Source organism: Pan troglodytes, chromosome 1 (assembly GCF_028858775.2).
Source record: "Pan troglodytes isolate AG18354 chromosome 1, NHGRI_mPanTro3-v2.0_pri, whole genome shotgun sequence".
In the NCBI taxonomy this organism is placed as follows: Eukaryota; Metazoa; Chordata; class Mammalia; order Primates; family Hominidae; genus Pan; species Pan troglodytes.
The window spans coordinates 203,355,470-203,379,897 of NC_072398.2; the positions used below are offsets into that span (position 1 = coordinate 203,355,470).

The 24,428-nt window shown below is 52.9% G+C and overlaps 1 protein-coding gene across 4 annotated transcripts; it reads left to right on the plus strand.

Annotated features, from left to right (window-relative positions):
• Positions 1 to 1,107: 1,107 nt before the first annotated feature.
• Positions 1,108 to 24,355, plus strand: FGR (FGR proto-oncogene, Src family tyrosine kinase). 4 transcript variants are annotated; one of them, XM_063783915.1, is made up of 14 exons: positions 1,245 to 1,560; positions 9,457 to 9,579; positions 11,495 to 11,557; positions 12,711 to 12,949; positions 13,496 to 13,598; positions 14,979 to 15,077; positions 19,357 to 19,460; positions 19,648 to 19,797; positions 20,810 to 20,965; positions 21,041 to 21,220; positions 21,728 to 21,804; positions 22,071 to 22,224; positions 23,302 to 23,433; positions 23,530 to 24,355. In XM_063783915.1, the coding sequence occupies exons 4-14, from the start codon at positions 12,724 to 12,726 to the stop codon at positions 23,736 to 23,738; spliced, it is 1,590 nt and encodes a 529-aa protein (XP_063639985.1). In that variant the 5' UTR covers positions 1,245 to 1,560; positions 9,457 to 9,579; positions 11,495 to 11,557; positions 12,711 to 12,723; the 3' UTR covers positions 23,739 to 24,355. The 4 variants fall into 4 exon arrangements, with proteins under 4 accessions (XP_016812730.1, XP_063639985.1, XP_063639986.1 ...); XM_016957241.4 differs by lacking the exon at positions 9,457 to 9,579 and having other exon boundaries at positions 1,108 to 1,560; XM_063783916.1 differs by lacking the exon at positions 9,457 to 9,579 and having other exon boundaries at positions 1,283 to 1,560; positions 13,222 to 13,598.
• The last annotated feature ends 73 nt before the right edge of the window (positions 24,356 to 24,428 follow it).

The window sequence follows — 24,428 nt, forward strand, 5'->3', positions numbered from 1 at the left end:
TCCTGGACCAGGAGGGATATTCCGGGTTCTTGCTTTAAGGCTGAAGTAACAGTGGTGGGAGTGGGGACTGAACCCCAGATTGAGGAGGGGTCAGGGATCCCTATCAGACAGAGAGACTGGAACTGATAGAGGATGCTACCGTGTCTCTTTTTGTTTTTAAAAATCTTTTTCCACATGTTCTAAGATACTCAGTTTTTCTTCCTTTTTTTTTTTTTTTTTTTTTGAGATGGAGTCTCGCTCTGTCGCCCAGGCTGGAGTGCAGTGGCGCCATCTCGGCTCACTGCAAGCTCCGCCTCCCGGGTTCACACCATTCTCCTGCCTCAGCCTCCTGAGTAGCTGAGACTACAGGCGCCCGCCACCATGCCCGGCTAATTTTTTGATTTTTAGTAGAGATGGGCTTTCACTGTGTTAGCCAGGACGGTCTTGATCTCCTAACCTCGTGATCCGCCCGCCTCGGCCTCCCAAAGTGCTGGGATTACAGGCGTGAGCCGCTGCACCCGGCCTTTTCTTTCTTTTTTTTTTTTAAAGTCATTTTCTGCAACAAAACCCACATTCTTTTTTTGTTTTTGTTTTTGTTTTTAAGGCAGGGTCTTGCTCTGTCACCCAAGGTAGAGTGCAGTAGCTCAATCACAGCTCACTGCAGCCTCGACCTGCCTGACTCGAGGGATCCTTCCACCTCTGCCTCTGCAGTAGCTGGGACCACAGGTGCACACCACCACACCGAGCTAATTTAAGAAAAAATTTTTTTGGTAGAGATGGTGTCTCCCTATGTTGCCTAGGCTGGTCTGGAATTCCTGGGCTCAAGCAATCCTCCCACCCAACCTCCCAAAGTGCTGGGATTCCAGGCTGAGCCACTGCCCCCAGCCAGTTACTCAGTTTTTCTAAAACTTGGGTGCCTGGGGGAGGCTGACACCCTTCCCACTCCTCTGAAAGGCAGTTTCCTAAGGGAAGGGTCTTCTGCTGCTCACCACCCTTAACAGCCCTGTGTCCCCAGTGCTCAGCCCCTGAGGAAGGGAAGGCATGCTGACAGGGTCCATGTGATCCATGTCCAGTGGCTCTGGTGACAGTAGTCTGAAGTCAACTGGCTGTGAGAACTCGCGTAAGGCCAGTCCCGATCTGGTCCTCAGTGATGGAGAAAAGCCCCTCTTAACCTCCAATTCAATGATCCTAAAAGAGCAGGTGTTTTGGGGGTGCTGAAACTGCGCTTTTGGAGGGGGCTTTTGGGAAGGCCGGGCTGGGGACTCAGGTCTGGAGGGTGACAGAGCCGACCTCCAGTAAACCAGGGAGGAGGAAGGTGGGGGCGGGTGGGCCTAGGATCTGGGGGCGCCTCCTCGCTGCGGGGAGCTGGCTTGGGGCTAGGGCGTGACTGTCTCCCTGCCACCATCACCGCCCGCCGGCCGTGACTGCAATAAGAGAAGTCCGAGGCGGCTTCCTCCTCCCTGCCCAGCAGGGGCGGCGGTCAGAGGCGGGCAGCACCCCAGTTCTCCCCCGCACGCCGGCACTCGCGGCTGCTGGAGCCCCGGCTGGCTCACCCCGGGGCCGGGCAGAATTGGGCTCCAGGTAAGCGACAGCGTCGGGTGGGGACTGGGCAGGTCAAGCAGTGCCCTCCCCCTCGAGGCTCTGGAGAGAGGACTGGGGGTACAGGGGAAGAGAAGCCTGAACCTGGGGGTGGGGGGACACCTGAGCAAGGTGACAGCCAAAGGGACCCCAGCCCAAAAAGGCCTAAGGAGGAAAACGGGCGACCTGGAAAGCAAGGCTGATAAACCTGGGGGAGAGGGCGGAGGGGAGCACGGGGGAAGCCGACCAAAGGGACCCCCAAAAAGGTCTAGTGGGTAAAATGGAGGGGACTGATAAGAGTTTAGGAAGGGGGCTGAGGTGGGGGAGAAGGACTAAGGGGAATCCCCAGGAGGGTCTGGGGGAGAAACTGAAGGGATCGTGAGAGTGGGACTTTGGGGAGAAGCCGACGGGTCTGATGGGTCCGGGAGAGGGGAAATGGGTGGGGGTGCTGGAGGGAACAGGAGAGGGAGCTGGCGGGAAGGGGGTTGAGGAGAACGACTTCTGGAGGACGGAGAACCTGGGGTGCAATTGCGGGTCCAGGAAGTTCCCCTCTTCCGAGCCGGCCGAAGTCGGGGTGAAGCCCACAGCCCGCAGGGTAACGTTAGCGGCCGCGACCGCGGCCCCGCGACCCTCTCGGCCCGCCCTTGCGGTAGGTTCCGGGCTGCAGGGGACTCCTGCCCGGCGCGCGAGGCGTGGGTCCCCGCTTCCTGGGGAAGTCCCCGCCCTCGGCAGGGACCGGCCTCTCCGGGCGCCCCCTCCGCGCCCGCGGCGGTCTCGGCCCGCGCTCCCCGCGGGATCCGGGAATTGCTGCCGCCCCGACGGAAATCCTGCCTTTGACCGCGAGTGCCCGCAGGGGCTGCCTCCAAGGCAACGAGAGGGCGGGCCGCGCTGGGCCGCCGCGGGGCTCCGGGTGGGCGCAGCCCCCTTTGCTCTCCGCCTTCGCCCCCTTTTTGAATCCTCGGTCTGGTGGGTGGGGGGTGGGCTTCCCGACCGAGGTAGGAGGCGATGCCGCTGTGTTCAGGGATCCTGGGGTGGAGGATCTGCTGTTTGAGAGACCTGGGTTCTTAGCAAGACTGGGCCCTTAATTGCTGTGTGACTGTAGGCAAGTTACAGGGCTTCTCTGGGCCTCACTTTCCTCATCTGAGGAATGTGGTGAGAAATGATCCTTGTGTCCACTCTTCCCCCACGAGAATCAGGTGCAGAAAGCAGTTTTTGCTGAGCGTCCTGAAGGGTTAAGGGCTATCCCTGACTCAGCGAGCCTCCCCTTCACCTTCTCAAAAGCATGCAGAGGAGACCAGCCTGGGCAGCACGGGGAGACCCCCGTCCTGTCTCTACAAAAAAATATAGTTAGCCAGAAGGCTGGAAGTGGTGGCACCTGCTGTAGTCCCAGCTACTCCAGAGGCTGAGGCCGGAGGATCGCTGGAGCCCACGAGTTCAAGGCTGCAGTGAGAGCTCCTGGATGAGAGAGTGAGATTTTGTCTGTAAACAACAACAACAACAAAAAGCATGGAGGGGGACCAGACTGCCCAGCTCGCACTGACAGGGCCTCCAGGGACCAGCACACAGTTGGCGTCTAAATAGTTTATGGCTCTGATGAGAGCCCATACTGGGGAGGTCAGCAGAGTTGAAATCTGTCTCACACCCTCTCTGGTGCTGCATCCAGTTGGCCGCCCCTCGGGTGTGTACTCTCAGGGGCCCTGATGTCCTTGGCATCCTTCCGACTGTAGTGATGATGGGAGAGCAGGACCCTGTTCCCACTTCACAGATGGGAAGATGGAGGTTTGGGAGTTGGCAACCTGCAGGGCCAACAGTAGGGACCAGAAGTCCAGGACATCTCGTCTCTGATGTAGCCTGAGCTGAGGCCTGAATCCTTACCTCATCCCTACCAAGTTTCATGTACCCTCCAGGGAGGAGGGTGTGGGGTTTAGGGGCTTCATGACTACTTCCTGTTCCAGTGAGTAGGTGCTCTCACACCCTCCTCCAGTGAGGGTGTGAGTGTTTGTATGTTTTGGGCTCTGAGTGAATGAGCATGAACCCTTGAGCATATGAGTGGATGTTTGGGTGTTCTCTGCAGCCACCTGGGGCTGATGTGGCAAAGGAAGTGGCCAGACCTCAGGAGGCTGGGTAGGGAACCCCAGAGCTGGGGAAGTAGGGGCCAGGGCTCTTCCCACGCAGAGCAGACTGGGCTGACCTAAGGTGGGAAAAGGCAGGATGTCCCCCTCACCGCCCCACTCCCCTGAGGGACCAGAGAGGGGGCTTCCTGTCTGGCCACACTGTGAAATCTAGACTCCCATCCCTTGGCTGCCCCTGGACCCCCGCCCCCCACCGCCATGGCTTCCATCTCCTGAAAATCCTGAGTCCCAGGCCAGATGGCATCTAAAGAGCTGTGTTTTAGAGGCTGGTGGGTGGTTTTCAGCAACAGGTGGAAAACCACTTTTACCCACAAGACGTGGAAAAAACTGCTGATGGCCTCGGGACCACATGGAGGGTAAAGGCCATCCCCGATCCTGCACACACCTGGCCTCACCACGGTGGTGGTGTAGTCAGACAGGGTTGGGTGGGTATGTCTTCTTCAGGAGGCAGTTTCGAGGCCTCAAGAAAGGATGGTGTGAGATGAAAGGGGGTTAATGAAGGCCGGGCACGGTGGCTCACGCCTGTAATCCCAGCACTTTAGGAGGCCGAGGTGGGTGGATCACCTGAGGTCAGAAGTTCAAGAACAGCCTGGCCAACATGACTAAACCCCATCTCTACTAAAAATACAAAAATTTAGCTGGGCATGGTGGCAGACGCCTGTAATCCCAGCTACTCAGGAGGCTGAGGCAGGAGAATTGCTTGAACCCGGGAGGCAGAGGTTGCAGTGAGCCGAGATCGAACCATCGCATTCCAGCCTTGGCGACAGAATGAGACACTGTTTCAAAAAAAAAAAAAAAAGAAGAAGAAGAAGAAAGAAAGAAAGAAAGAAAGGGAGTTAATGAGCAGTGGGGGCCTCAGCAAAGGCACTGGCATTCAGCCAGGTGGAGGGTCTCGGTGAGAGGACTGGGGGTGAGGGATGGAAGCCCGCCCGGTCTGAGGGATAGGGCCTAGTGAGAGATGCGGCACAGTGGGATGGGAGTCACCTGCAGACCTCAGCCTTGCTCCCTGACCCTCCAGCCCTGGCCTGCCCCCGGCCAGCCCAGAGCCTGGAGGAGAAGCCGGAACTCTTGCAGGATGGTGGTTTCCTGCCCCTGCCCAAAGTCCCAGTTCCCTTTTGATGAAATCCCCCAGGCGGCTGGGCCAGCTCAGCCCTCTCACCTCACCCTGGGAACTTCTCTTTCTTCTCAGCCCTGCCTAGTCCTGTACCCTCTGGTCCCACACCGTCACTGCCACAGAGGACCTTCCTCAAGGGAAAGGAGGGAAGTGAAAGTTCACTGGGCACTTACTGTATGTCTGATGCTTTCAGTGATGTGACCCCATTTGATGCTGAGAAGCAACCCCAGGAGGTGGACATTTGTATTCTTATTTTATAGGCAAAGATGCTGCCGCTCAGGGAGATGAACTGACTTGCCCAATGCCTTAAGCTAGTTGTCAGGCAGGCTAGAATTTGAGCCTAAATCTGCCTCTAGATCCCACAGATACTTGGTGAGGGTTGCGGGGGCAGGACATCCTGTGTCTACATCAAAGAACTGGCATAGCTTTGGGAAGTGTGGGCCTCGAAAAAGGATGGGTGGACCTGGGGTTCCTATGTCCAGCAGTAGGGGTGAGTGGGAGGCAGGGTCCCTCCCTGCTGGGTGACCAGCTGCCATATGACAGGGGTGGTGTGTTCGACCGGAAGTATGACATTCACTAGTTAGGAACAGCATGATCTCCTGCTCAGGCTTTGGAGAACACAGCAGTGGGGGAGGGAACAGAACTCTGGACTTGAATTAATAGTCCTGACTTTGAATCCCTTGTCTGGCTGTGTGATCCTGGGAAAGTAACTTCCCCCTATGCAAAAGAGAAGGTGGAGTGGTAAATGGTCCCTGGGGGCCATTCTGGTTTTGGTTATTGGTCACACTTGGCCACTGCACATCGGGCAAGAGCCACATGTCATGAAGCCCTCACAACAACTACTCAGAAGGTGCAGATGCAACAACTAAGGCTCAGAGGCTTATGTCAAAGATCCAAGGTCATAGAGCTACTGAAGAATGGAGCTGGGGAGGGCCACAGGGCAGATGTTGAAGTGAGGAGCACTGCGGTCCAGGGTTGGACCTCAGTTTGATACTTGTAACCTGATTTTGACCCTGATGGGGATCTCGGAGGCGACTCCTGTAAACCAGATGTTCAAGAGACATATTTATAAACAGAACCAAGTGCCCAGAATGATGCTGTGGCTACTCTCTGAGCTGCCCCCTTTCTGGTATTAGCAGGCAGCGAAGTTCAGTGCTGAGAAAAGAGAGACCTGGCTTCTTCAGATTCAGCGACTGCCTGAGAAAATCTAGGCAGATATGGCTCTCTCTCTCTCTCCTGCGCCCCTCCCTCCCCCAACCTGCGCCCTGCCTGCTGTATCAAGGATTTAGAGCATGAGGCACAGGGCTCAGAACACTAGGTGCTCCTTAAGAGACACACGTTATTGCAGGGGTGTCCAATCTTTTGGCTTCCCTGGGCCGCATTGGAAGAAGAAAAATTGTCTTGAGCCACACATAAAATACACTAACCCTAATAATAGCTGATGAGCTTTAAAAAATTGCAAAAAAGGCCGGGTGCGGTGGCTCATGCCTGTAATCCCAGCACTTTGGGAGGCCGAGGCGGGCAGATCACGAGGTCAGGAGATCGAGACCATCCGGGCTAACATGGTGAAACCCCGTCTCTACTCAAAATACAAAAAATTAGCCAGGCGTGTTGGCAGCGCGCCTGTAGTCCCAGCTACTCAGGAGGCTGAGGCAGAAGAATCACTTGAACCCAGAAGGCGGAGGTTGCAGTGAGCCAAGATTGTGCCACTGCACTCCAGCCTGGGCAACAGAGTGAGACCCCATCTCAAAAAAAAAATCACAAAAAAAATCTCATAATGTTTTCAGAAAGTTTACTAATATGTGTTGGGCCACATTCAAAGCTGTCCTGGGCTGCATATGGCCCATGGACCATGGGATGGACAAGCTTGCATTATTGCTTCTACTAGGATTACAGAATGGACTAGTGGTTACAGTGGTTTTTGGCAACAAGTTGATCAGCATTGCATTTTAGCATCCTTTACTCACAATGTAATCTTGGGCAAGTTACTTAACATCTCTGTGCCTCAGTTTCTTCATCTGTAAAATAAGGGTAGTCATAAACCCACCTCATAGGTTCACCAAATAAGACCATGACTGGGAATTGCTTGGCAAGATGCTAGTCACTGTGTAACTGTTTAATAAATTAGCTCATTTTTACTGCCACCTGGATTTCTAGGAAGTCAAATTACTCTCCAAAGAATTGGTGGCACATAGAGATCAGAGCAAGAGGAGGATGAAGAGTCCTAGGGCTATTTTCATGCAGATGTCTGAGCAGAGTGAACCCAATCTGCTCTCCCTCCGTCTTTTTCCCTCCTTGTCTCTTTAGCTGTCTCTCTCTCTTTCTCTTCATCTCTGCCTCTCTCTGTTTCTATCTCTTTCTGTCTCTCGGTTACTCTTTCTCCTTAATTCTCATTTCTGCCTCTGTCTCTTTGTCTCTGTTTCTTTCTGGCAGTGTGTGCTGGAGCCAGCTAGTTACTGGCTCAGGGGAGTTCATTTTGTGTGTCTCTTCCACCCCAGCTTTCAGGAAGTCACTTTGGTAGCTTTAAATCAGCCATTGTGGGAATATTTACACCATGGAAATCAGAAAATGTGAAAAATCAGGGCTTTTTCTTTTCTTTTCTTTTCTTTTCTTTTTTTTTTTGAGAGTCAGTTTACCAGCATACCACGCTGTGTTTCTCTGTCTCTGTCTCTTCCTTCTATCTCTCTGTCTCTCTGTCTGTCTGGCTCTTTCTCTTTATCTCCCTGTATCTCTCAAACTCTGCCTCTCTCTCTCTTTCTTTCTGCCTCTCCTTTTTCTGTCTTTCCCCATCTCTTTCTTTCCTCTGACAAAACAGCATGAACATGGCTACATGCAGTGTGGCCCCTCCCTGCCTTGGGCCATGAAGATGTCATACCCTGTGCCCTACATCCCCTGACCCCTCAGCATACTGGTCCCCTGAGAGCCAGGCCTGGCCAGGGCTTTGGTCTGCATCAAGTTTGGAAGTGATAAGACCCAAGAGCTGCCTACCTCTGCCTGCTGACGACACTGTCAGCCCTGCCAGGGCTCTTCCTGAGCCCACAGAGCTTCCTTCTCAGATGCTGATAGTCTCTCCCTTCCAGCCATACTGGGCATGCAGAATTCAGGGATCCCCTCCATCTGATATAGATATGTTGTGGCAATATATACGTGGGTATTATTGGAAGTGGCAACATTGTATCTGTGTGTGAACATGAGAGATTGTATAAGTCTATGTTCTCCTATAGAGGAGAGCTCTATGTGGGTCCATGTCACCGGAGAGGGCTGTGTATATCTGTGTGTGTCTGTGCGTGTGTGTGTGTGTGTGTGTGTGTGTGTGTGTCCCTACATGGGGGGCAGGGGGACAGTGTGGGGGCATCCGCATTTGTGCATGCTAGCAGGAATGGCTGCATCTGTCTGTATCTGTGATAGGCAATGGAGAGAAATGCTTGAAAGCTCAGATTCTGGAGCCAAACACCAGGATACATCATGTCTGTGGCCTTCTTTTTTGAGACAGAGTTTCACTATGTTGCCCAGGCTGGAGTACACTGGCATGATCATAGCTCACTGCAGCCTCTATCTCCTGGTCTTGAGTGGTCCTCCTGCCTCAGCCTCTCGAGGCACGTGCCACCATGCCAAGCTAATTTTTGGAGTTTTTTTGGGTTTTTTTTGTTTTTTTTTTTTTGAGACAGAGCTTCACTGTCACTCAGGCTGGAGTGCAGTGACAGCCGTAAGCCACCGTGCCTGGCCAATTTTTGTATTTTTTGTAGAGATGGGATTTGCCATATTGCCCAGGTTGGTCTCGAATTCCTGGACCCAAGCAATCCTCTTGCCTTGGCTTCCCAAAGTTCTGGGATTACAGATATGAGCCACTGTGACTGGCCAACCCTGGGCAGGTTTCCAAACCTCTCTGTGCCTCAGTTGCCTCATCAATAATAATAATACTTAGGCTGGGTGCAGTGGCTCACGCCTGTAATCCCAACACTTTGGGAGGCCAAGGCAAGAGGATCACTTGAGGTCAGGAGTTCAAGACCAGCCTGGCCAACATAGTGAAAACCCATCTCTACTAAAAATACAGAAATTAGCCCGGCGTGGTGTTGGGCGCCTGTAATCCCAGCTACTCAGGAGGCTGAGGCAAGAGAATGGCTTGAACCCAGGAGGCGGAGGTTGCAGTGAGCCAAGATCATGCCATTGCACTCCAGCCTGGGTGACAAGAGTGAAACTCCCTCTCAAAATAAATAAATTAATAATAATAATAATACTTAAATCATAGGGTTGTGTGGATAAAATGAGATAATATAGGTAAAGTGCTTATGCAGTGGCCAGCACATAGTAAGTGCTATAAATTTTGTATTTGCTATTCTTTTATAGAGGGGGTGTGTGTGTGTGTGTGTGTGTGTGCACGCGCATGCACATCTATGTGCAGACGGATGAGGGCTGGAGGTGTGTGTATATGGGGTGTGTGTACACTAGAAGATGTTTGTGCTAGGAATCTGTGCAGAGGAGCCTGGAGCCTGTGCATGAGGCAGCTGAGGTAATGTGCCAACTGAGAAGGGGTCTGAAGGGCTGTGTGGATCTGGGTATCAGCATGGTGCGCCATTTGAGGTGTGTATGTGTGTCTTCCTGTGAGAAGGCTTTATTCTCACCCTTGGTTTTTCTGTTTTCTTTTTAAAATAGAGACAGGGTCTTACTCTGTCTCCCAGGCTGGAGTGCAGCGGTGCAATCACAGCTCCTGCAGCCTCGAACTCCCAGGCTTAAGCAATCCTCTCACCTCAGCCTCCCGAGTAGCTGGGACTACAGGTGGGTGCCATCAGGACTGGCTAATTAAAAAAAAATTTTTTTTTGTAGAGACGGGGTGTCCCTATGTTGCTCAGGCTGGTCTCAAGCTCCTGGGCTCAAGCAATCATCCTGCCTTGGCCTACCAAAGTCCTGGGATAGCAGGTGTGAGCCACTGTGCCCGGCCTCACCCTTGTTTTTGTATCAGCCCCATATCTCTTTTCACCAGTCCCTGAAATCCCTCCCGCTGGGCCCTGGATGGCTTCCAGTCCTCCACCTCTATTTTCTGCCCTGGCTCTATAGAACTAGCCCTGTAGCATCCTGGGGCGTTTTAGACACAGTGGTTTCATCCCAGGGAGGGGTCCCGGGGCAAAGGTCTCAGGCAGGGCCCAGTGAACAGGGGCTATTTTAGGGCAGGCTTCTCACCACAGCCCGCCCCACAGTTCACCACATGGGTGTGATGCCCCCACCCCCACCCAACACACACATGAGAGATCACTTAGAGCAAAGGGTGAGAGGGGCAGGTGGGGCTAGGGTGGAGACCAAAGCACTGATGTGACGGAACCATCAGCCAGGCAACTGGACCTGGTGGATCCAGGAAGACTTTCTGGAAGAGGTGAGTGGTGCTAGGTAGGAAGGATAGGACCCAGAGAGAAGAGGAACAGAATATCTGTAAGGATGACTGGACTGGGGATCGAGAGAGAGAAGCTGGGGGCCCTTGCTTCTAGGACCTTGGGGCCCCTCTGGGGCAAATCAGGGTTCACAAGGTTGGCCCCACCCTAAACTCTCCATTCTTCTCACTTCTTAGGAAACCAAGCCCTCTCACCAGTCGGTTCCTCTCTGAGTGTTGCAATGGCAAAGTTTCTGGCAGGGTGTGGGGGACCCTTGCTCAATGACCTCCTGCCCTGTTGCTCAGAGGATACCGCTGCCAGAAAAGGGTTGGCTCATTGTGGGGCTTCCCAAGGTACTCTGGTAGCCCCAGCTTCTGACCTGGTCCTTTCTCTGGTATGGGGATAGGAGGAGAGCTCCGGAGGCAGGTATCCACTGTCACTCAGCCACCACATGGAACCCTAGGGTGGCTGGGAGCACAGCAGGGTTCAGAGGAAGGACTGTTTTCTGTTTGTTTGTTTGTTTGTTTGTTTGTTTGTTTTTGAGATGGAGTCTCGCTCTGTCACCCAGGCTGGAGTGCAGTGGTGCGATCTCGGCTCACTGCAAGCTCCACCTCCCAGGTTCAAGTGTTTCTGCTGCCTCAGCCTCCCAAGTAGCTGGGACTACAGGCGCCCATCTCCACATCTGGCTAATTTTTGTATTTTTAGTAGAGACGGGGTTTCACCATATTGACCAGGCTGGTCTCGAACTCCTGACCTTGTGATCCACTCACCTCGGTCTCCCAAAGTGCTGGGATTACAGGCGTGAGCCACCGCGCCCGGCCGGAAGAACTGGTTTTTAGGAGATGGTGACTGGGGACTGTGAGGGAGCTGAGCATGGCTTGATAGAAATCCTGTTAGAGAGATGATTATAATGTACAAAATCATGCGTGTCTGAGTGTGTTCGTCTGTTAACCTGGCAGGCACCACATGTATATGTGCATGTGTATGTGTGTGTGCTATTGTGAGCTGGGGCTTGTTAGAGCCTGTATTGGCGTGTGATGGGGTTGGCACGCACACTCATGCAAATATATGCTGTGAGTGTTATTGTGTGACTGTGCTGGTGGGTCAGGTGAGTATGAGTGTGAAAGAGAGCTGGTGTGGGTGGTTTGCCCTATGTGAGGGGGGTTGTGTAAGTGTGCCAGGGGTGATAGGAAGGAAAGTGAAGGCAGAAGTCATGCTGGGGCAGAGCCCAGGCCTTCTGGCTTCCTGAAGAGGGCAGGAGCTGGGCAGCTGCTGACAGAAACATTGGCAGAGACTTCATCTTCCTTGTCCTTCTGTCTCACCCTCAGGTCTCTGACCCCTCCCAAGGATCATGCCGCAGCCCCACTGACCCAGGAGTAGGGGCCTAAGGGGTGAGTGGGGTAGACTGAGGGCTTTCAGGGTCAGGAAACAGGGTGGGGGAGGCCTTCCTGAACCCCACAACTCCTCACAGCCCCCTCCTCCTACAAGGACCCTGTTGCTAGGTAACGGATGGGGGAGCCAGAATGAGGCAGCTTGAGAGGCTGAAGGCTGGACCCATGACAGGAAATGGCCTTGATCCCCCTCTGCAGTGACTCTCCAGGTGCAGACACACAGCCTCACACACACTCACACACAAACATGCGCAGATATATAGACATACATGCAGAGATACACACATCCAGAGACAGGCACACTGCTCCCACACAGAGATAGGTGCACATTCATAGACACACAGACACAGAGACACCCACTCACACAGACAGGCACACACATACACAGAAACACATGCACACAAACACGGTCTTACAGACATATACACATGCAGCCAAACACATACACAGAGACTTTTATACACTCTCATATACACACAAACCTGCACACACAGACAGACATCCACAAAGAGCTGCACACACACGCATACCCACACAGGCAAACTCACCCATACTTAGAGACACACAAAGACGCACATGTACAAACACACTGAAAGAGTCACAGAAACACAACATATCAAAGCAATAGGACCCAACCTGAGCAATATAGCAAGACCTTGTCTCTACTAAAAATCAAACAAATTAGCCAGGGGTACTGGCACGCACCTGTAGTCCCAGTTCTTGGGAGGCTGAGACCAGAGGATCACTTGAGCCCAGGAGATCAAGGCTGCAGCAAGCTATGATTGTGCCACTGCACTCCAGCCTGGGCAACAGAGTGAGATCTTGTCTCAAAACAAAACAAAAAAAGCAAAGCAATAGGAGGCAAAAATATGCAAATAAGCATAGCAATATCCCAATGTAGAAAGCCAGCCCCAGAGATATAGACATGAGCCAATGGGAAGAGAAGCACTGAGGGGGGACATACTGTGAGGCAGACTGAACGGTACAGTAGGTGGCCCAGTTCCGCCTTTATCCCTTACAGGGAGGACCCCAATCTAGGCCCAAGAGGGAAAGCCACATGCCTGTATGAGCGTATGAGCATGTGCATGCGCGTGTGTGCACAGGGTGGTGCACCTGGCAGGGGCCCTTGAGTGAGGCATGCCCCATTCTGTAGCAGGGAACCTGGAATGGGCTGTGTGTTCTGCAAGAAATTGGAGCCGGCGCCCACGGCCAAGGAGGATGCTGGCCTGGAAGGGGACTTCAGAAGCTACGGGGCAGCAGACCACTATGGGCCTGACCCCACTAAGGCCCGGCCTGCATCCTCATTTGCCCACATCCCCAACTACAGCAACTTCTCCTCTCAGGCCATCAACCCTGGCTTCCTTGATAGTGGCACCATCAGGGGTGTGTCAGGTGAGTCCAAGGGGTCGGAGGCAGGAGCTGCCTGGATCCTGGGAGAAACTGAGGGAAGAAGAAGAGATGCGAACTTGCCCTTAGGAGCCTCCAGGAGGATGTGGCAGATACAACCCCGCTTTCAAGATCACATGGGCTGAGGGAGTCTGTACAGCCCTACCATCAGAAACCACAGTCTGCAGGGGAGGGTCAAGAAGCTCTACTCCCAGTCTGAGAGGGGCAGGATCCTGTGACAGATGCAAGTGACAAAGAGAAACTTCTTGCCCTTTTAGGTGCCACTTCCCAGATGGGAAGTCTTCTTGGCGGGGAAGAGGAGGAGTGGGCAACAAGGGGATCCTCCATGGTGGGAGGAATGGGCTTGAAGTTGTGTGTCCTAAGCTGTGGAGACCAAATCAGAAATTCCTTGGACCCCAAAGGCCTTTGGGAATCGGAGCACTAAAGGAGTGGGGAGGTGCAGCACCTGGCTGGGGAACAGGAATTTGGGGTGCAGCCCCCTTGGTGCTTCTGCCCCATGCCCTACCCTGCTGAGTAGCCCTGACTCTGCAGGGATTGGGGTGACCCTGTTCATTGCCCTGTATGACTATGAGGCTCGAACTGAGGATGACCTCACCTTCACCAAGGGCGAGAAGTTCCACATCCTGAACAATACGTAAGTGACCAGGCCACCTAGTCAGAACATTGCCTGGGCTGGGAGCAGGACACAGACAGGAATCCCACCTGGTCCCTAGCCTCAGAATGCTCCAGCCTAGTTGGGAACACATATACATAACAATAAAAACCCTGGGTGACCTCAACTGTGTGCTGGTTGCGGGGGGTGGTGTTGGGCCACTGCACCCGGCCTGGAGGAGATGATTTTTAAGCTGAGGCTATAAAAATGAAATAGATGGCCGGGTGCAGTGGCTCATGCCTGTAATCCCAGCACTTTGGGAGGCCAAGGCGGGTGGATCACCTGAGGTCAGGAATTCGAGACCAGCCTGGCCAACATGGTGAAACCCTGTCTCTATTAAAAATACAAAAATTAGTGGGGCGTGGTGGCACATGCCTGTAATCCCAGCTACTTGAGAGGCTGAGGCAGGAGAATCACTTGAACCCGGGAGGCGGAGGTTGCAGTGAGCTGAGATTGCACCACTGCACTCCAGCCTAGGCAACAGAGGGAGACTCCATTTCAAAAAAATAAATAAATAATTAAAAAATAAAAAATAAAAATGAGTAGACAGTGAAGGAAGAGGTAAGAAAAGAGGAAGAGAGTGAGAGAGAATGAGAATAAATGATGACTTCTGAAAACCACAAAGTGGTTCACCTTAGGTGGTTCATAAAATAAGGGATGCAGAATGGGAGAGAACAGAGGCTAGAGAGGTAGGCAGAGGCAGATTCTGCCAGGCTTTTTTTTTTTTTTTTGAGTTGGAGTCTCGCTCTGTCTCCCAGGCTGGAGTGCAGTGGTGCAATCTTGGCTCACTGTAACCCCCGCCTCCTGGGTTCCAGTGATACTGGGACTACAGGCAAGAGCCACCACGCCTGGCTAATTTTTTGTATTTTCAGTAAAGATAGGGTTTCACCATGTTGGCCAGGCTGGTCTCGAACTCCTGACCTCAGGAGATCTGCCTGCCTGGGCCTCCCAAACTGCTGGAATTACAGGCATGAGCCACCACACCTGGTCTCTGTCAGGCTTTTTAAGCCACATTGAGAAGTCTAGATTTTATCCAGAAGGAAATCTGTAGCCATTTTCTGTGGGGAAGTGACCTAGTCAGCTGTCCACTGTATTCCCAATCCCCAGCCCAGCCCAGCTGGGGAGCCCAAGGAAGAAGCTAAGAGCCCTAAGTGCCCCCGAGCTTATTCCTTCTGCAGGGACAAGCCCTCCCAGGGAAGCTGCAGTGGCTGGGGCAGAGCAGACAAAAGCCCCAGTGGTGGGGGGTGTCCAAGATGAGGGTTTGGCAGGATTCATCTCTGCAGACCTGTGTGGCTCCACCTGGCCTCAGGGTGCCTTGGGGGCTGGGGGTGCTGCTGACCATGCCCTGTTCTGTGCCTACAGTGAAGGTGACTGGTGGGAGGCTCGGTCTCTCAGCTCCGGAAAAACTGGCTGCATTCCCAGCAACTATGTGGCCCCTGTTGACTCCATCCAGGCTGAAGAGTAAGTAGGGATTGGGGCAAGACCAGCCCTATGGACAGGACCCTGGAGTCCAGACTCCAGGGCCACCTCTTGGACAAGTCATTGCTCCAGTCTGAGCCTGTCTCCTTATCTAATAATTTTGTAAGGTCATTGTGAGAACAAAAGAAGATTGTACTGATAATAATAATAGTAGATAATACTTAAAGAGCATGTACTATGTTCTGGGCACTATTCAAAGTACTGTCTGTGTATTAACGGGGTTAGAAATTACTACTATCCTATTTTACAAATGAGGAAGTTGAGGCACAGAGAAAGTAAATATCCTGTGCAAGTTCACATGGCTAGTGAGTGGTGGAGCTGATGTATGAACCCAGATAGTTGGGCTGCATTTGCTAAGCATTACACATATTGCCTCCCAGTGAAAACAACAGTGTATGAGCTTTAAAAAATTGTAAAGTGCTGAAAAAGTGCAAGGGAGCATTACTAGGAATTAATTCTATTAAGGAGGCAAGAATTTTTCTTTTTCTTTCTCTTTTTGTTTTTCTTTTCTTTTCTTTCTTTCTTTCTTTTTTTTTTTTTTTTTTTTTTTTTTTTTTTTTTTTTTGAGACAGGGTCCTGCTCTGTTGCCTAGGCTAGAGTGTAGTGTAGTGGCACAATCTCAGCTCACCACAGCTTTGACCTCCCTGGCTCAGATGATTCTTTCACCATGCCTGGCTAATATTTTTTTTTTTAAGTAGAGATGGTGTTTCGCCATATTGCCCAGGCTGGTCTTGAACTCCTGAGCTCAAGCCATCTACCCATCTTGGCCTCCCAAAGTTCAGGGATTACAGCCATGAGCCACCAAGGCCTGGCCCAAGAGGCAGGAATTTATCATTCATTGAATACCTTTATATACTTGAGCAAGTATACTACAGCAAGTATTTATCGCCTTGGTTCACTTAATTCTCACAATAACACCGTTAATATTATTAGTTTTTTAAGAGACAGGGGCGTGCTCTGATGCCCAGGCTGGGGTACAGTGACATGATTTTAGCTTACTACAGCCTCAAACTCCTGAGCTCAAGTGATCCTCCCACCTCAGCCTCCTGAATAGCTGATACTACCGGTGTGTGCCACCATGACTGGCTAATTTTTATATATTTTTTTATAGAAGCAGAATCTTGCTATGTTGCTCAGGCTGGTCTCAAACTTCTGAGCTCAAGCAGTCCTCTCACCTTGGCTTCCCAAAGTGCTGGGATTTCAGGCATGAGTCACCATGCCCGGCCTTGATATTATTATTTTAGACAGAGTCTTGCTCTGTTGCCCAGGCTGGAGGGCAGTGGCGTAATCTTGGCTCACTGCAACCTCCACCTCCTGAGTTCAAGCAATTCTCCTGCCTCAGCCTTCCAAGTACCTGGGACGACAGGCGCACGCCACCACACCTGGCTAATTTTTATAATTTTAGTAGAGACGGGGTTTCACCATGTTGGCCAGGCTGGTCTCAAACTCCTGACCTCAAGTGATCTTCCTGCCTCAGACTCCCGAAGTGTTGAGATTACAGGCATGAGCCACCGTGTCCGGCCCCTTGATATTATTATTGTTCCCATTTTACAGATGAGGAAACTGAGGCTCAAAAAGCTTTTAAAAATCTATCCTCACAAATGTCATACATATATGAGAAAAGAAGGGATTGAAGAGACTTTGCAGAGTGAGAATCCAGGACTCTGTGACTGATTTGGGTTATGGGGAGTGGGAGGAATCAAGGGTGACTCAAAGTCTCCTTAAGGAGCTGGGTGGATGACGGCACCATTTGCTAAGGCGGGAAACACAGGAGCAGGTATAAGTTCATGAGTTCTAGGGGGTACTTGTTGGATTGTGGTTTGTGGAGAGGAACATCCAGGTGGACGAGGCTGCCAGCAATTCGATTAGGTTGTGCTTTGTATGGCAGGCAACCAGCCCATGCTAATCCATGCCCCTGAATCAGCCCAGAGGAAGGGACACCTTTTCTTAATTGCTACTAAAACTCCTCAGTTTGTTTGCTGTGGCCCTTGCAGAGGGCACAACGGGCTAGGGCAGAAATTTGGGACTCATGAGAGTAAAGATGATCATTAAGGCTATATAGGAGGGGGCTGGGGGCGGTGACACATGCATGTAATCCCAGCACTTTGGGAGGCCAAGGCGGGCGGATCACATGAGGTCAGGAGTTCAAGACCAGCCTGGCCAATGTGGTGAAACCTTATCTCTACTAAAAATACAAAAATTAGCCGGGTGTAGTGGCAGGCACCTGTAGTTCCAGCTACTCAGAAGGCTGAGGCAAGAGAATCACTTGAACCTGGGAGGTGGAGGTTGCAGTGAGCTGAGATCGAGCCACTGCACTCCAGCCTGGGTGGCAGAGCAAGACGCCATCTCAAAAAAAATTAATTAATTAAAAAATTTTTAAAAAGCTATATAGACGGTTAAGGAAGAGAGTGGAGAGTGCAAAAGGTTGGCCCTAGGACCCCACTTTGGGGAAAGCTGCCCTCGAAGGAGAAGGAGCCATTGGAGAAGAGAGGAAATCCAGACCAGGCCAAGTCAGAACAACCGAGAGAGCGGAGAAGCTTCAGGAAACAAGAGAGGGCGTGTCAGAGGCTACCGCTGGATTTGGCAGTGGGGGTGACCTTGGTGAGAGATTTCTCTGTGTGAGGGTGGGAGGCGGAGGCCAGACAGCAGAGGCTGGGAGGGAGTGGGAGGTGAGGAAGTGGAGACCCAAGTGTGAAGCACTTTTTCAAGTGAAGGGAAGGTGAGAAGATACAGCAGAATGTTGATGGCAAGATGGAACTTAGAATAGTTTCCTTTGGGGAAATGAGAAATGTGGGCATGTTTGGAGGTTGTTGGAATAGAGAGGCTGCATGCAGGTGGAGGCTGCTGGCAGGAAGTGGGTATCACTGAGCAGGAGCGGGTAGGCGAGGTTCAGAGGTCAAGTGCGGTGAGGCCCAAGTCTGGGGAGGTGGTAGGAGGCGTGAAGGAGAGGACGGACAATTATGCAGAGGACAGGAGGTTTGTGGGGAGCTTCATGCTTGTGTCCACATCTTGGAGCCAGTGTCGCCAAGCACTGAGAGGTGCTCAGTGCAGTGTTGTGGTTACGGGTAGTGTGGTTAGGAGCACAGGCCCTAAAGCAGACAGCCTGGGTTCCTGTTCTAGCAACTGCTGCCCTGACTGTCTAATGGGGGTTAACAATAGTAGCTATCTCACAACATTGTTAGGAGAATTAAGTGAATACATACGTGTATTAAGGCAGACCCTAACACGAAATATGTGTGTTATTATTATAGTGATTATTAAGGAAATAGCTAATGTCATGCGTGTGGGAGGGGGGAGGGCTTTGAAAAAACTTGACAATGTGTCCTGTCTATACAGTCCCTCAACACTTCCTCCGTCCCCCTCCTGCCTGCCCTCCTGGACACACCACTTGCCAATGCCTTCCCCTGTTTCCTGAACTGTGCCTAGTACCCAGGGGCAGACTGACCTTCCCAGGGTCCACTGAGACTTCCACCACCCTTGGTTTGAAAACACGAGGCTCCTTTAATTCAACCCAAGATGGCCACAGGCCAGTTTCATGATCATCTGAGTCTTCTATGGCACCTGTGGTCACTTCAGCTCCCCCATTGTACCTGCACAGTTGGTTTAGGGCTACGGTTCAATCCCAGAAAGAATCCCCAAGGGAGAGGAGTGATTGAGGCCTGAGGTTGAAGTTTAGACTTAGGACAACATCCAAGTCTAAGAGAGTGCAGGAAGAGCAGTAGCTGGGGCGGGAGCAGCCAGAGAGAAGAGAAGCAGGAGACTGTGCTGCTCTGGAGGCCAAAGGAGGAAAGAGTTTGGAGGTGGAGGTGGGAGAAGGATCTGAGTGATCTGATTACTGGAGTGGTGAAAAAAGAACTAGGGAGAGCGGCAGAGGATTTTAGGTAGAGCTCATTAGCCAGCCTGTGGACAGGTCACTTTCCCTCTCTGAGCCTCAACTTCCTCATCTGTAAAATGAGTGCACAGAGGGGCTACAGTGAGATGAACTGAGGCTCCATGGCACCCTGATGACTGGGATTGTAGCAATTTTAATTCAAGAGAAACCTAACGAGAAGAGATGCTAACCTTTGCTGGGCACCTACTGTGTGCCAGGCATTTTACACTCCCCTTCTCTGTAATCCTCCCAGCCAGGATGTGAAGCAGGTGTACCAGCCCCATTGTACACATGGGGAAAATGGAGTCTTGACTTGTGAGGTGACTGTGCAGGAGGCTGAGGTGAGGTTTGAGCAGAGCGTACCTGACTCTTGCCTGCCTTTCCCAACAGGTGGTACTTTGGAAAGATTGGGAGAAAGGATGCAGAGAGGCAACTGCTTTCACCAGGCAACCCCCAGGGGGCCTTTCTCATTCGGGAAAGCGAGACCACCAAAGGTAGGGGTGGTGCCACGCGCCAAGGCGACTGGGAGGCCCAGCCATTGGGGTAGGGCTAGGAGCGGTAGGCTGCTTGGGTCAAGGCCAAGACTGGGACCAGGTCCTAGGGATGCTGCTGTCGGGCCTCTCCCAGCTCCCAGACTAGGGCAGAGGAGAACAGCAAATCAAAAGTGATCCTTCTCCACAGGTGCCTACTCCCTGTCCATCCGGGACTGGGATCAGACCAGAGGCGATCATGTGAAGCATTACAAGATCCGCAAACTGGACATGGGCGGCTACTACATCACCACACGGGTTCAGTTCAACTCGGTGCAGGAGCTGGTGCAGCACTACATGGGTGAGGGCAGGGGCCTCAGATCCCTGAACCAACCAACTAAAGCATTGTCCAGATGGGGAGACTGAGGCCCAGAGAAGGGAAGGGACTACCAAGCAGTATTGGCCAGACGGAAACCAGAACCCAAGGATGGGGTCTGCCAGCCCAGGATCCAGCTCTGTGAGCTTCTGGAGGAAAGCAGTCCTTCACCAAGCAGCACCCCCTAATGACTGAACAAGGCATTGGCCAGTTTCTTGCCTCAAGGCCTCAATTTGTGGAAACTTGATGGAGTGTTTGTGCCGCCTGAATGCCCCACCAAGGCACCAGGACTGCCCTGTGGGCAGACAGGGAGCCATCATCACAGGGCCCTGAGCAGGGGGTAACAGAGGCTGGTCTCACTTTTGTGAGAAACTCTGGCTGCTGGTGGAGCTTGGATGCCAGGGGACAAGGCAGAGTGAGGGGTCCATTAGAAGGCAGTGGCCGTTGTCCAGGTGAGAGGTGGTGGAGGCCAGACTAAATCGGTGGCAGTGGAGTAAAGATGAAGCAGACGATTCTGAAGCTGGGTAGGAGGCAGAATAGGCCTGACTTGGTGGAGAATTGGCTGTGGGGTTGAAGGGAAGGCAGGAGTCAATGCCCACGTTTCTGCCTTGATTGGTTATGCCAAGGATGAGGTCCACGGAAGACCATGGGCCTCATGTCCACACCTTTGCCTGGAATCCCAACCCCATTTCCACCTGTGAGAATCCCACCTTATCCTTCAAGGCCCAGCTGGAGGCTACCTCCTATGGGAGGCCCCCAGTCCTTACAGAAGGCTTACAGGGATCATCTCTCCCTCTGGGTGCCACCCCCTTCCTTGGGCACCAACATGTTCCCCTATTTAGTGGATCGGGTTGCCTTTCTTCCTGGCCTGTGACCTCACTTGGGGCCTAGTTCCTTATAACTGATCTTAGGGTCTGGCACCAGGCTGGGATAGAATAAGGAGTGGAGGGGGGTGTCCTGGCCCACCTGTGACTCTACTTCATGACCCCTCCCCTAGAGGTGAATGACGGGCTGTGCAACCTGCTCATCGCGCCCTGCACCATCATGAAGCCGCAGACGCTGGGCCTGGCCAAGGACGCCTGGGAGATCAGCCGCAGCTCCATCACGCTGGAGCGCCGGCTGGGCACCGGCTGCTTCGGGGATGTGTGGCTGGGTACGGAGCTCCCGGGGGCCGGGGCGAGGGCCTGGGCTCGGGGGAGAGGGTCCTGACAAGACAGCCTCCGAGCAGGCACGTGGAACGGCAGCACTAAGGTGGCGGTGAAGACGCTGAAGCCGGGCACCATGTCCCCGAAGGCCTTCCTGGAGGAGGCGCAGGTCATGAAGCTGCTGCGGCACGACAAGCTGGTGCAGCTGTACGCCGTGGTGTCCGAGGAGCCCATCTACATCGTGACCGAGTTCATGTGTCACGGTCAGGAGGCGGAGCCTGGTCGGGCGGGATTCGGGGTGAAGTTAAGAGGGGAGTTTTCAGGCGTGGGACCTGGGACGCGATCTGTGAGGGACAAGGGACAATGGGCAGAGTCCCACTAAGGGACCAGGTGTGTAAAACGACTGGAGGGCTGAGGTGGGAGCCGGGCCGAGTGAGACCACTAGGGAGCTGGGGAGGGGCGCGGTGCCTCCGGTGTTAGGCGGGTAGGGCTTGGGCTAACGAAGGCAGAATCGGGAATGAGGGAGGGTCTGGGGCGGAGTCTGGGTGGGTCGTGTCCGGGACACCAAGGAACAGAAGAAACGAGATGTGGGCAGAGTCCGTGTCTGGCAGCAGGGCCAGGACGAGACAAGTGAGGGGTTGAGGCACCCGCGGGGTCCTAAGTGAGGGGCGGGTCCAGGTGGGAGGGGCTGAGGGGCGGGGCCAAGCGAGAGGAGGAGGGGCTGGGGCCCGGGGTAGGGCTTTGCCGCTGACTTTCTGGCTTCTTCCCAGGCAGCTTGCTGGATTTTCTCAAGAACCCAGAGGGCCAGGATTTGAGGCTGCCCCAATTGGTGGACATGGCAGCCCAGGTAACTGGGCCAGCAGCCTTTACCTCCCGGACCTCCCACCTATTAACTGTTCACAAATTCTCTGTCCCTTCAAACGCCTGGGAGGGCGGCCCCGCCCCCTGCATCAGCTGTGCCTCCAGCTGTGCCTGAGAGGTACTGCCTCTCTTTCTGGGCCTCAGTCTCCCCCTCTGGAAAGTGGGTTTTTCAAATGGTCCCTCACCCCTCAAACAGGCCACGGTGTTGTGAGTCCACATGAGCTCCCATCTCTCCACACTATGGTCCCCCAGGTAGCTGAGGGCATGGCCTACATGGAACGCATGAACTACATTCACCGCGACCTGAGGGCAGCCAACATCCTGGTTGGGGAGCGGCTGGCGTGCAAGATCGCAGACTTTGGCTTGGCGCGTCTCATCAAGGACGATGAGTACAACCCCTGCCAAGGTGCCCTGTTTCACCCCACCTTCCAAGAGCTCCCCATGCAACAAGGGACTTCCGTGGGGCCCCACGCACTCAGGAACCCTTCTTCACTCCAGGTCGCCCGAGTCACCCCATCCTGATGTAGTATGAGAGGCAATTCTGGGCTCAAATCCCAGGTCGGCCACTTACCAGCCATGTGGCCTTGGGCAAGTCACCTAACCTCTGGGAGCTGCCGTTTCTCTTCTGTAAAGTGACAATATTCAGATAACAGCAAATCAGCAGATGTTTACCAGGCACCTGCTATGTGACAGGCACAGCTATAATTCTTGAATGAAAGACAATGGCGTGTAACAGGGGGAATTCTGTAGCCAGAATGCCTGAGTATGAATCCCAGCCAGGTATTAACTCTGTGATCTGGGCAAGTTACCTAACTACTCAGTGCCTCCTTTTCCTCATCTGTAAAATGAGTCTCTATCTCATGGGGGTTTTGGGAGGGTTAAATGAGTTAATGCATGCATATCACTTAAAACAGTGTCTGGCACACAGGAAAGGCTAGCCAAGTATTGGCCGTTATTAGGATAAGAATTATTGCGATTTTTGGAAAGTGCCCATCACTATACTAGACACATAGTAGGTGTTGACTAGATACCATGTCCTTTCTACTATGCCCAGAGACCCTTGTGCTCAGGATCCCCAAAATCCTCATCCCTAGAGTCCCCATTCTCTCTCTCTCTCTTTTTTTTTTTTTTTTTTTTTTGAGATGGAGTCTCACTGTCACCCAGGCTGAAGTGCAGTGGTGCGATCTCAGGTTATTGAAGCCTCCCAGGTTCAAGCAATTCTCCTGCCGCAGCCTCCCTAGTAGCTGGGATTACAGGCACCCACCACCATGCCCGGCTAATTTTTGTATTTTTAGTAGAGACAGGGTTTCGCCATGTTGGCCAGGCTGGTCTCAAACTCCTGACCTCAAGTGATCCGCCTGCCTTGGCCTCCCAAAGTGCTGGGATTACAGACGTGAGCCACTGCGCCCAGACCCCATTCTCTTAATCCAGCTATTTCCAGGGACCCCCTCACTAACTTTCCCTGCTCCCCCATCCTCTCCAGGTTCCAAGTTCCCCATCAAGTGGACAGCCCCAGAAGCTGCCCTCTTTGGCAGATTCACCATCAAGTCAGACGTGTGGTCCTTTGGGATCCTGCTCACTGAGCTCATCACCAAGGGCCGAATCCCCTACCCAGGTTTGCCTCGCCAGGGGTAGGGCTGGGATGGAGGATGGTCACGGGGAAGGGCTTCCACCTGGCTGTCCCTTTGACTGACAGAGACCCATCCTTCAGGCATGAATAAACGGGAAGTGTTGGAACAGGTGGAGCAGGGCTACCACATGCCGTGCCCTCCAGGCTGCCCAGCATCCCTGTACGAGGCCATGGAACAGACCTGGCGTCTGGACCCAGAGGAGAGGCCTACCTTCGAGTACCTGCAGTCCTTCCTGGAGGACTACTTCACCTCTGCTGAACCACAGTACCAGCCCGGGGATCAGACATAGCCTGTCCGGGCATCAACCCTCTCTGGCGGTGGCCACCAGTCCTTGCCAATCCCCAGAGCTATTCTTCCAAAGCCCCCAGGCTGGCTTAGAACCCCATAGAGTCCTAGCATCTCCGAGGAGGTGGCTGCTCTGACACCACCTAGGGCAACCTACTTGTTTTACAGATGGGGCAAAAGGAGGCCCAGAGCTGATCTCTCATCCGCTCTGGCCCCAAGCACTATTTCTTCCTTTTCCACTTAGGCCCCTACATGCCTGTAGCCTTTCTCACTCCATCCCCACCCAAAGTGCTCAGACCTTGTCTAGTTATTTATAAAACCGTATGTACCTCCCTCACTTCTCTCCTATCACTGCTTTCCTACTCTCCTTTTATCTCACTCTAGTCCAAGTGCCAAGAATTTCCCTTCTACCCTCTATTCTCTTGTGTCTGTAAGTTACAAAGTCAGGAAAAGTCTTGGCTGGACCCCTTTCCTGCTGAGTGGATGCAGTGGTCCAGGACTGGGGTCTGGGCCCAGGTTTGAGGGAGAAGGTTGCAGAGCACTTCCCACCTCTCTGAATAGTGTGTATGTGTTGGTTTATTGATTCTGTAAATAAGTAAAATGACAATATGAATCCTCAAACCATGAAATACCCTTGAACCTTCCTTTGGGAGCGGGGGTGGTCAATAGGGGGTGAACGGACAGATATGGCTAC